This window comes from Dioscorea cayenensis, chromosome 6 (genome assembly GCF_009730915.1).
Source record: "Dioscorea cayenensis subsp. rotundata cultivar TDr96_F1 chromosome 6, TDr96_F1_v2_PseudoChromosome.rev07_lg8_w22 25.fasta, whole genome shotgun sequence".
Taxonomy (NCBI): domain Eukaryota; kingdom Viridiplantae; phylum Streptophyta; class Magnoliopsida; order Dioscoreales; family Dioscoreaceae; genus Dioscorea; species Dioscorea cayenensis.
The window spans coordinates 7,754,328-7,766,343 of NC_052476.1; the positions used below are offsets into that span (position 1 = coordinate 7,754,328).

General features: G+C 33.8%; 1 protein-coding gene and 1 pseudogene across 1 annotated transcript; one reads left to right on the plus strand and one right to left on the minus strand.

The window, feature by feature from the left end:
• Positions 1 to 1,030: 1,030 nt before the first annotated feature.
• LOC120263099 lies at positions 1,031 to 2,912 on the minus strand (annotated as a pseudogene).
• Positions 2,913 to 7,096: 4,184 nt separating this feature from the next.
• On the plus strand, positions 7,097 to 9,783 carry LOC120262848. Its single transcript, XM_039270749.1, has 2 exons — positions 7,097 to 7,214; positions 8,670 to 9,783. The coding sequence occupies exons 1-2, from the start codon at positions 7,124 to 7,126 to the stop codon at positions 9,317 to 9,319; spliced, it is 741 nt and encodes a 246-aa protein (XP_039126683.1). The 5' UTR covers positions 7,097 to 7,123; the 3' UTR covers positions 9,320 to 9,783.
• The last annotated feature ends 2,233 nt before the right edge of the window (positions 9,784 to 12,016 follow it).

A 12,016-nucleotide genomic window follows, 5' to 3' on the forward strand; every position in this document is an offset into this window, starting at 1 on the left:
GAAGTTCTCCATTTTGTAGAGTCAATCTGATTTAATCCACAAACAATCAATCAAGCACAAAATTAATTTAAAAACTTTAGCAAGAGAAACTCTCAATGCTTTGAGTAGATTTGCAATTCCACAGTACTTTTGAATACTAGCAGGTTTGTCAATCTCAGTACTAAAGAAACAAAAGTAAACTGAATACATAACCTTTGGAAGATCTGTTTTAAGATTAAAAAGAAAAGAAAACATGATTTTAATAGACATCAAGGCTCCCACCAGGATAGAGGCCTGAAGAAGCTTAATTATACACGGCTTTGTTTATGAATGCAAATATATGCTTCTACACCTAGAAGCAGTCCAGCCTAGGTTGCTAGTACTATCTCTTAACTTCACTTACATACAAGATGCTATACTCATTCTCGAAAAGAAACAATTCTAAAAACAAGATGTCAATGCTCACTTGATGCATGAATTTTTTTTTTTCTTTAAAAAACACAAGAATATATGAATTAAGAGTTTTACATGGTTTGGCATTTTTAATATAAAACTCCAAAAACATTATTAATAAATTACAACATATATAAGCCATAAGCATCCAGGGAAAGGCAATTGGTAGAATATCTTTCATTTGTGATATTCTAAGTAACCAAATGCCAAATATATCAATTGATATTTCATTTGTTTTATTCTAAATAACCAAATGCTCAAATATATCAACTGAATTTTCTAAATAACCAAATGCTCAAATATATCCACAAGTTTACCCACATATCTAATAGTGATAGCAAATGAAGGTAACCGAATCAAAAGCCATATTTTAAGAACCAAGCTTTTATAAATCATATAATTTTCACCCATCTAATACCTGCCAATCTTAAATTGCTCATTCATATCTCTTCTAAAATAATTTGGAACCAAACTGACATAAAACCATTTCTTCAAGTTTAAACATAATCATTAATTGACTTGGTCCATAAAAAAATAATTCAATGACCAATATAATTCAATGACCATTATATGTGAAAAATATATTATTAATCCCTAGCTAGAGCCAATTAAGCACCATGCAGTTTGTTGTTAACTCGTAGGTGCATGGTATATGAAAACTAGATGACAATATGCTAACCTGCTGTGCTACTTTACTTCCAGTATATCTTGCAAATTTGCGCCTTACGGAAGTCAGAACTGATGTGTTGATCACTGCAAACAAGCCAATCATAATAAGTTATGTTGGTTTAAGTTAATTTACATACATGTATAGAAATATAATATATATATATATATAAATACATATAAGTTATGTTGGGTCACTCAACTACATGCTACATCAATGAGAACACTGAATTCAAAATCCACTATAAAAGAAAAGGTGAAAATAGTTTATGGAGAGATTGTCTCACATACAAATTTGAGAACACAACTATACATAAATAAGATTTAATGTTATGCTAAAACTAACTAAATCGGTAAATGCTCCACCTCCATGCTAACTAAAAACTAGAATAAAAGATAATAGTTCTAATTAAATTTAAAAAAGAATAAAAAAAGAAGAAGAAAACTACAAAGAACTAAAGGGAATTATTTCTCTCTCTCTCTCTATATATATCCAATTACATAACAAATATCTCTAAACACACTTGTAGCATATATAAGTTAATTAAGGTGATTTTGATTTCACCCAAAGCCCAACAGTCAAAATGAGCTCCAGTGGATCACATCCTACATCTTAGATAAACTACCAAAATCTTACCCCCAAAATCCAAGCTAGCTCTAAACCTTCAACCATTCCACAACAACACTCAGATAAACATAAGTAATACACAGGAATATTAAGAAATAAGAGGAAATATTACAACATGCTAAACTTAATTCCATAGCACAACATCACAAGAACACTCCAATTAATAGCATTTTGATCTAATTTAGCAACAAAAACCTAAAAAACTCATCACACAGCCATAAAATTTGGTAGATTTGGATCTTAACAAGAGAAAATGAGCAGTATTCATGAGAAATTTTCCGCGGGACAACTTTCACATCCATAAAAAACCACATCGTTTTAACTTTTAAGACCTTTGCTGCCTAGAAGTAAATGGCCTCAGTTTACTATGAGTGCACAAGCTGCTAGTTTTTTTATAGTGAAGTGTTGCAACTTGTAAGATAGTACAAAGAGCTCACCCAATCAAGCAACATTACATCATCATCATTTGCAAGCCGAGCAAGATCGAATGCCCTTTGCCCAGTGATAAGCTCAAGAAGCATGATTCCATAGCCAAAGACATTAGTTTTTTCTGAAGATTTTCCTGTGGATAGGTACTCAGGAGCAATGTGCCCAATTGTCCCGCAAACTGCAGTGTCACATGGTATCCTTGTAGTCCATAAGCTTAGCCAGGCCAAATTCCCCAACAATTGCCTCAAATTCTTCATCTAATAAAATATTTATCGCTTTGACATCACAGTGGATAATCTTTCAATCACAGTGATCGTGCAATTAAGACAGCCCCCTAACAGACCCCAATGCAATTTGGCTCCGAGTTGGCCAGTCGAGAGGTGGTTGAGATGGTGCACACTCTACAAAGAAATAAAGAAATAGTAGGTGCAATTGAGGAATTATCATCACTATGAAAAAAAAATACTAAAATATGTTGCACTAGAAAACATGCTAATCAAATGTGAATGGCCAGAATTTAAGCATGATGTAATAGGTGACACTTTCAGTGGCTCGGAGAAAGAAAATAGATCACACAGTTGCGGATGTCTACATGCTCAGTATGTACCAAATAATGGAAAAAATTAGAAGTACCACTTAGACATGATGCAACACTTCCATTAGCCATAAATGGGTAAACAAGCAGCTGTTCTGTAGGTGTCATGCAAAATCCACAAAGATGAAGCAAGTTTCGGTGCACAACCATGCTAATCATCTTTACTTCTTTTAACCTTTTTACTGCCACTAAAGAACCATCAACAAGTCGGCCATATGATTCATATTAAGCAAACCTAAACAGGAAAAAGATAAATGCCCACTATAAGATGTTAATTAAGCCAGAGACTCCATAATAACCACTTAGATATTTCAGTGACCAACAAAATTGAAGATGAAAAGATCTCTAATTTCTAATCAAGTTTTACTTCTTAATGCAAAAAAGCTAGAAGCAATCAAAACTATCACAAATGACGAAAAAAAACTTTCTATATACAAAATAATTGCATAAGCTCCAGGAGACCAAAAAACACATTAATTATCACCTGGAGATGATTGTGGAGTAGGTGGGCCAAACGGAGGTGGTAGGGAAAATGGAGGCTCACCAGGGCAAGGCTTATTTGTGCCAGGACCACATAATTGAGGTTTGTTGGCAAAACTGCAATATTCAGTATATCTACAATATATGCAGTTAATTAGTGGAAACACCATGACCAAGACTGAGACTTTATCAATATATCTAACCAAACTACCTTATTGGAGTAAATAAAGAAAATGAGCCTGAGGATGGGACTTCACCAGAAAGTTTGTTATTTGACAGGTTATTGAAATTTAATTTCAGAAAATCCAAACCACAAGAAAACACCGGTGAGAATAAAAATCCAAAAAAAATAAAAATAAAATAAAAGTGATATTGTTAATTGTTATCCAGCAAACACAGAGCAACTTACAAGACTTGGAGTGTGGTGATATTTGTTAGCGATGTAGGAATTTGACCCATTAAGGAATTATTGTTAAGATGGCTGTCCTCAAGCAGATCAAGGAGGAGAAGCATGTCAGAAGCCATACATAAAGTGAGATACAACTCTTAAATGGACAAATAGACAACAACATTATGTAGCGAATATAACTTCTTCAAAAGACTAATGAAATTTGTTGCATCCACAGCTAAGAGATAAATGTACTTACAGGAATCACAATTTAGATAGATTCCTAAGTGACTTGATAGTGCAGATTGTCCAGAAACACTCACATCCTTGTAGATTTTGACTTGATTGTCCATATTTGACCTCCAGTTCTACAAAATCTTTAAGAGAGGCGCACAAGCAAGTTATCATCCCAGAAGAAAAAAAAAACGCTAAATAAACAACAAGAAACAAGAGCAAGATCAAGAAATAAGATACCAGTTTCAATCCTTGAAGCCTTTGCATCTCCAACTGAGATTGATCCAAATCCTAGCCGAAAAACACACAACAAATACATTTAAACAAATCACAAAAACAGTAGAAAATTCCTAAAAATTCCAACTCACCTCGATTCTAGACCCAACTGCTATAAATCGGGCTTCTTTTGAGATAAAAATAAGAACATTCATTAAATCAATAAAAAAAAGCAATAAATCAAAATAAATGAAGAGAATAATGAGAAAACCCACCAAATCGAATGGAGAGATTAGGAAAAAGGCTTACCGGCGGTGATTGAGAAGGCACAGCAGGAGAAGGGGATTGAGAGAGCTCCGGATCTGGTTCTGCCATTAGAGAAAATGAGGGGTTAGGGTTTATGCGAAATGGAAACTGGGACGCCAATGGAGTTAGCGCCAGCTTCGCAAGCACGCCAGGGAGCCGATGTTCACTGGGTTGAGGATATATACACTTGTGGTATCGGAAATCGCAATGCAACACGCGCTGGAGTGTGTGATTTATTTATTTATTAAATTCAAAATTAGAGGGGTTTTATTAAACCGGCTGCAATGGTTTGTTAAAAAAAATAGCATGATTAATAGAGGTGGTTGTTAAAAAAACCCCTCTATAAACTCGTTTCTAAAAGTAAAAATTGCTGTAGTGGGCCTCTAACTTCCAACTTTCACAATTCTTGTCAGACTTTGCAACTTTGCAATTAACCCCTAAACTTTTCTGATATTTTCCTCCTAATTTAGCAACTAATCCCTCAAACTTTTGTATTTTTACAACTTTTGCAAATAAACCCATATTTCCAGCATTTTTGCTTTTTTCAACAAACTTTGCATAAATTTTTTTTTACCTTTTCACATATTTTTTTTAAAAAAATTGCAAATAAATTCGAAATATATATATATATATATATATATATATATATATATATATATATATATTACATTTTTCCTATGAATTTGTCAAACAGACCACTAATATTTCTTTCTTCCACATTTCTGATTTCCCTCATTTTCTGCAAATCAGCATGTCTTCCACTACTTTGTCCTTTTCTCATTAACTATTTTTTTAATTTTACATGTCCATAGCACTAAAACAACATGATATACACATGGCAAGCAAGCCTAATTGCTCTATACTAGCATCGTGCATTGAGACATCTAACACTAGCTGTCTTAAAATAAGCATTTGTCATCACATTAATTTGCAAGTTGCCCTTATGGTCTAGCAGCCACCCATTCTCAATCAACAACACTATATATATATATATATATTAAACATAGACATACCTATGGCAAGTCAATAAAAAACAATTATGTTTAAAAAGTTCATCTCACACTTGTCAACATGGATATTTAGTGCCAAAAACAATCATTGGAAATACAAGGCATTGATAATGCTTGAACAATTCAGTCACAGCTAAAAATAATAAAAAAAAAATCATCGGAAATACAAGGCATTGATAATGCTTGAGCAATTCAATCACAGCTACGCATATTATAAGTTAAATAATCCTTACAAGAAAAACATTGAGGTATTAAAATGGAAAATAAAGTGACAAAGATAGCTCAGTTTCAGACGATAAATTAAGGTAATAGTGAAGAGAAAACCTCAGAATGCTTGGGCCACTGAAGGGAAGGGTGAGAGGGTGACTAAAGATCATAAAAGTTTTAAGAATGCTTTAAAAAAAATTTAGGATTTAACAATGGGATTGGATCAAAAAACAAATTAAGCTCGATCATCTCATTTTTAGTAGTGGCAGGGGTTGTCGCCATTAACACAGAAGGAAGGATCAATAAAGTTTACTAGAATGAATCTTGTTATTGTGGCTGATGCTTTAAGGAATGGGCTTACCGGGGAAATCGAAACACAAAGGGACGTCAAAGTGTGCTTCTTTTCACAAGATCAAGCATCGAATTCAGTCTGAATCCATTTTTTAGACCGGCGACATCCTCCAATGATGTCGCATTTGTCCCACTGCCAAGAGCTATCAACGACGATGACGAGTTAGGCTTTCACGAAGGAGCTTGGCACTCTCACAGTAAAATTCAAGCTTGATTAACGGTTAAAAAGAAAGTAGGAGACAAGGCCGGGAGAGAAAGAGAGTGAAGAACATGCACACATTGAGCCACGTTTACGTAATACATGCATGGTATTGTATGTTCTTCATGCATGAGGCGAATATATATACATACCCATGCATATATATCATCACTCTCATCACTCTTCCCTTCCTACCAATGTTATCATTTAATTAGAGAACCTTGCTTTGGCATCAACGCCCGTGCAAAACTCTTCCTTTTTTTATTATTTTTCATTTCTCACATATATCACACACATACATGTGTATATGTGTTAACAAAGACACTCGTTGTACTTGAACAGGAGCAATTAATTAAGAGTTAAGTACACTTACGTGTTCACTTCTAAAAATTTATGTTAAATAAAATTTATATATTAAAAAAATCATATTAATTAACTACTACTTTTTCTGGGTGCCAATATAACTGATTTAGGGTGAGAATTTTTTTTTTCTTTTTTAGAAAAAGTGACAAAAACCAGAATCCAAAGATGTGCACCAATTTATGTGCCCTCACCTTGCATAAAACATAAAGTTTACTCCCGGATCTTCTCCAAAATGAACACTTTACACAAAAGACTCGATACTAATTGACCCAAAAACTATTGGTCATAAGAATCATTGTCAAGTAAAACATCTTTTTCCCCTTATTAAATTTATAAAATGTATACATTTTTCTTAAAAAAGTATATAAATTATTATTCTATTTACCATACATGGGAGAGGAATTTGATGTTTTTTCTTAATAACTCACCGATATGTTTTTGGCGAATATTTAAATGAAAGTTTTTTAAATTTAAAAATGGAAACTCCTCTAAATTTATATAAATATATTCCAAAAAAAATAACTTTTTATTTTTCGAAAATACCCCTCCTTATTTCCTATATATTAGCAATTTCTGGTGTTTCTTTAACCAAGGTTTTGTCTCTGTGTGCTGTTTGCAAATGGCGGAGTGGAGAAGAGTAGGTTTGCCCCGAAGGAGTTCCGGCGGGTACACCAGACCGCCCAAGAACTCCAGGCCACCACCTCAGCTCGGTAAATCCCTTTCAAAATCTTCCCTTTTTTGTTTTCTTGATTGAAAGATCTGATCTTTGGAGCAATTTCATGGTTTTTTGGTATTCACCGTTGCCTGATCACCCAAAAGCTTTTTGTTTGATTGAAGTTTTGTGTATGTTCTTTTTTATTTGGTTGTTATTTGATTCTAAGTTTAGGGTTTTGATTGATATGAGTTTTGGGATTCACTGTTGCTGGATCACTTAGAAACCTTGCTTTGTTGAAGTTGCCTACTTTTTCTTCGCTGATTTAGTTTCTTTTGATTCAAAATTTGGGATTTTGATCATGCTTGTTGCTTGATGAATTTGATGGTGGGTTTATTTGAGGAGTGATTGCTTAGGTGTTGTATGCATTAGAAAGATTCAGGAGGAGCATTAATTAAGACTTAGTTTGTGTATCAAAAACATTGTTTTATTTGTATTGTGTTTTAAAGATCTTTGTGATATCATCATGAATCGGTGAGTTTTTTTGGTATGCTTTTGGTTTTGTATAGTGTAAATCTAGGTTTTGTTGTAGGTTTATTATTTGAACATTGTTTGTGCTGTTTGTATTGTCATGAGTTCACAATGTTTTTCATTCTGTTGTATGATCTACTGGAAAGCATACAGTTATGATTTGTTATGCTCAACCATGAAGGTTTTTAGGATCTTTAAATTGGGGATGTTTGTGAATTCCATGTTTAAATGTCTCTGATCATCAAAGTTGTTTTGATCTTTATGGTATTTTATTTGCCGGTCTCTGTTTTACGGTTTCTAGATCTGCTAATTATTATCAATCTTTGTTTCTAAATTTTGTTCCAGAGCCTTGGTTTTGATGTTTGATTTTTAATGGTGAAATAGTTCTCTTTTCATATCAGAGATGTTGTCTATTGGTATATAATAACATTTAATGAATAAAGAGATAAACAACTAGGTAACTGTTAACTAGTCTGGGATTGAAGCTTGTGTCATACTAGGTTAACATTTGTCGCTTTGTGTTGGCACGATACAGTTGATCATGCGACAGAATTATATGGTTGGTTTCTTAGTTAAGTTTTTGGTACTAGATTATCTTTTGTCACTTTGTGTTGACAGATAGTATTTTATATTAGTTTAAAGCATCTTGTCATTTCTCAACAAGAAAATTATTAGTGTGGTCTTAATTCCTTAAAATTTCGGGACTTGTTCAGTGATAGTCTCCGAGAACGTATTTCTTACCATTTGGAAGTCATTTGAGGTTGTTCATGCATTGAGGGGAACTAAATTGGAAAGGAATGAGAACTAGAAAGAAAGCAGTTTGAGTGAGCAGATGATACGATATATTGAGAAAATTTCCCTTTTCTTTTCCTTTCATCACTTTGCATAATTTGTTTATTTCTTTTTTTGTTCTACATGTTTCACTCCCAACATGTCATTAAATACTTCTTAATATTGTGACTCTTTTTAATTTTATGTCCAGGCTTTTGGAATCCGGATGTTCCTTCTTGGGAGAGACAATTCTTCATTAATGAGTGTCCAGTTACATGGGAGCAACTGAGTTATGTCAAGCAATCTGTGTCACTTTACAAAAATGTTCAAAATTGGGTTGATTCAGCGGCATTAGAGGCTTTTCAGAATGCAAAATTCCGTTATTGGGCAAATATTAACAACTGCCAATCTGACATCCCGTTGCCAGATCCAGACATATATATTGACAAGGTTGACTACAACGTGGTTATTGATCCAGAAATAGTGGCTGATTTGTATATTGAGCCTGAACAACCGACACTAGCGGAAAGCTCTTTCGACTATATGAATGTACCAATTGTACCCACCGGATGGGATGATACAGAAGTTCCACTTCCCACGAACGGTCTGACCGCTGAACATCTATCTCGAATTGGTATTATCAGTACTGGATGGGGTGAAGCCAAAAATGATTCTGGCCAGGATGTGAAGCCTTTCAATGCCTGGAATGCTACTAGTCAGGAAGTGACCGATGATTACAGCAGCAAACGGAACACAGGTGATTGTTGGGGAGATGCGAATGTGAACAATAGTAGATGGGAGAATGAGCGGAAATTTGAGCCTCATGGAAACAGTAACAATGACATGGGAAAAGTTTGGTAGGAATAGAGATGGCGGTGGCTGGTTTGGTTCGAGAAAGACAGCCTCCAGGTTCAAGATTGATAACAACCCGACAAATAAGGGCTGGAGAAATTTCATTGGGAAGCAAAACAGAATTGAATCAATTGATGACAGTGAGCTGACAGTTTATGCTGGAAGGCCGACAAATCAGCTGAGGAAATCTACTCCTTGTGGACCAGTGAATTGATTCTTGTGTCGTGTGTCGCAAGGAGAAATCTATACCTTATTGACAAAAAAACATCCTGTGCTTCCATTAGGCCCGGGAAAGAATATTTGCGGAGTGTTGCATCCAATTTTTGTTTATGTATGTATGTATAGATATATGCTCGCTTTAACTATGTATTTATAAGAGGAATGTTTGATTCTTCTGAAACATATAATGTACATATAAGTAGAATTTATGATTTATTTACAAGCTTGTTATGAAATTTCTCATCTTTTCTATTGTTCTTGATGAGCTATTTTGGTTTCAGCTTGTATAATTGCATTCACAGATGAACACTTGCAAATGATTAAAACTCTGTTTAGCATCCAATTGAATGGATTAAGAGTAATTAAATATGAGAGAGTGGAAATATTTCTGAAATGAAAATTTCATTAATTATATATACTTACTAAAAACAGAGATGGTTCTTCCTGAATGGTGATTCCATCCATCATCACAGTTATGATCCCGAGGCAATATCAGACGGTAATGCATCCCCTATAAGAACTCCTCCACTTCGCCTCTCTTACTCGCAGGCTCTTCATTCTATATGTGGCCTTTCTTCCACTCTAATTTTATCTTGGTTCTGTTTGGCTCTGAGTACAAGATGAGTGATAAAAAGGCAAGCTTTTTGAACCCTGTTTATTTTTACTTGCATTGTTTTCTCTAATTCAATATGAAGTTTCTGTTGGATTTGAGTTGATGGTGAGGGTTTGGAGGTATTCATGTGTTTTGGGTATTAAAGTGTTAAAAAATGGTTTTTTATGCTGAATGTGGTGTACAGAATAGAGGTTATTGCTGCTAATTGGTGTATATGTTATATATTTTTGTTTGGATTAATCAATTTTGGATAGCAAAGAATTTGTGAATTAGTTGAAAATTTATTCAGAACTTGTGGTTTGAATCTTCAGTTCTGCTTTGATGTGAGATAAAAATTCTTGTTCATGCAAGTCTGGAGCAATTTCTTGAGTATCAAAGAGTCTTTTGTATGTTTATGATTTTTTTTTGCCTGATTTTAAGTAGGTCTGTTGTAGAATAAAGGGGAGAGGGTATGGTATTATCAGTAGTTATTAGGGCTATCACGTAGTTCAAATAAAGAAACCTCTCAATGTCAAATGTTGATTTAGATTAACATACAGAAAGCTAATAAAACATACGAGTAAACGACTTAATCTTGTGCACTAATTTTATAATTTGATTTGGGAGACAAGAAAGTTATCGATTAGGATCCATGTAAATACATAATTCTTGTCTTAGTTAATCATTTAGTTGAGGTATAATGGACTTTTGTTTCTAAATTATCATGTCAAGTACATAATTCTTGTCTTAATTAATCATTTAGTTGAGGTATAAATGGACTTTTGGTCCTAAATTATCATGTTAAATACATTGTTGTCTTCGAAAGCAAAAAGAAAAGTTTTTGGTATAGCGATAAATAGAAATGAACAGTGACAACAAGGGTTCTTGTTTTTCTGCTATCTATGGGCTGTCTTGCACTATCCTTCTTACCCAACTGAACCTCTTTTGATTTTAGGGAGCATTAATTATTGAATTAGCAATAGAAATTGTTTGGAATAAATAAAAATGTGCCATTTCAAGGCGTGTAGTAAATTATCTCTAAGGTGTTATTTAACCTCGTTATGAACAATTTATTGAAGGGTTTTTGACAAACTGCTTTTCAAAACTGTGAGATCTGCATACAACTTCAAAGATCTCTTTGTGAAGTTATAAGACTTAAGATGATTGATAGAGTGGATGTAAGAAAAGCAAAATGATTTTAGATATTCTTCACTTCAACCTCGTACATGTTATTGATATTGGATGGTTGTTTCAAAATGCTACTTTTGATTCATCCCAACTATTTTAGTAGGAATCATTGCCAAAAAGAAAGGCATGTATTCATATGCACCTTTTTCTTGAAGGCTCACAACTAAAAGGTTTTTTGCTAATGTAAGTTAATTCATATCTCTCCTCTTATTAAGATAGAAATTGTCACATATTTTTAAACACACACACGCACATACACATACACGCTTCCTCTGCCCGATGTTAGAAGCGACTTAGCATTACTGAAGAGTATAGTTGACTTACCAAAAATGTTCACAAGCAATTATATCCAAATTTATGTTTGGTTATGTATATATCTATATTTCGTTAAATTCAACTTTTCCTTTTTACCGAAATTCCTATTCTCATTTCCTATAAACCACCTTATTTTGTGTCACTGTAACCAAGGTGTTTTCTCTCTTTGCCTTTTATAGATGACAGGGTGGGAAGAGGTTTGCTGGGCTGCGGTTGCAGATGGTCTTCACTCTAGGCCCGGTCTCATCTTGGTAAATTCCTTTCAAACTCTAGCCTTTTGTAAGTGAATACCGGTGATAATAGATTGCAAAATATAATTTGATAGAAAGAGATGAAAATAATTCCAAGAAGTATTTTTAATCTTACAATCCTTCCATGAAAACGACAAAATA

Coding starts and splice junctions, on each gene's coding strand:
- LOC120262848 (XM_039270749.1), top strand. CDS start 7,124: ATGGCGGAGTGGAGAAGAGTAGGTTTGCCCCGAAGGAGTTCCGGCGGG. Junction 7,215..8,669: donor CAGGCCACCACCTCAGCTCG/GTAAATCCCTTT, acceptor TTTTATGTCCAG/GCTTTTGGAATCCGGATGTT.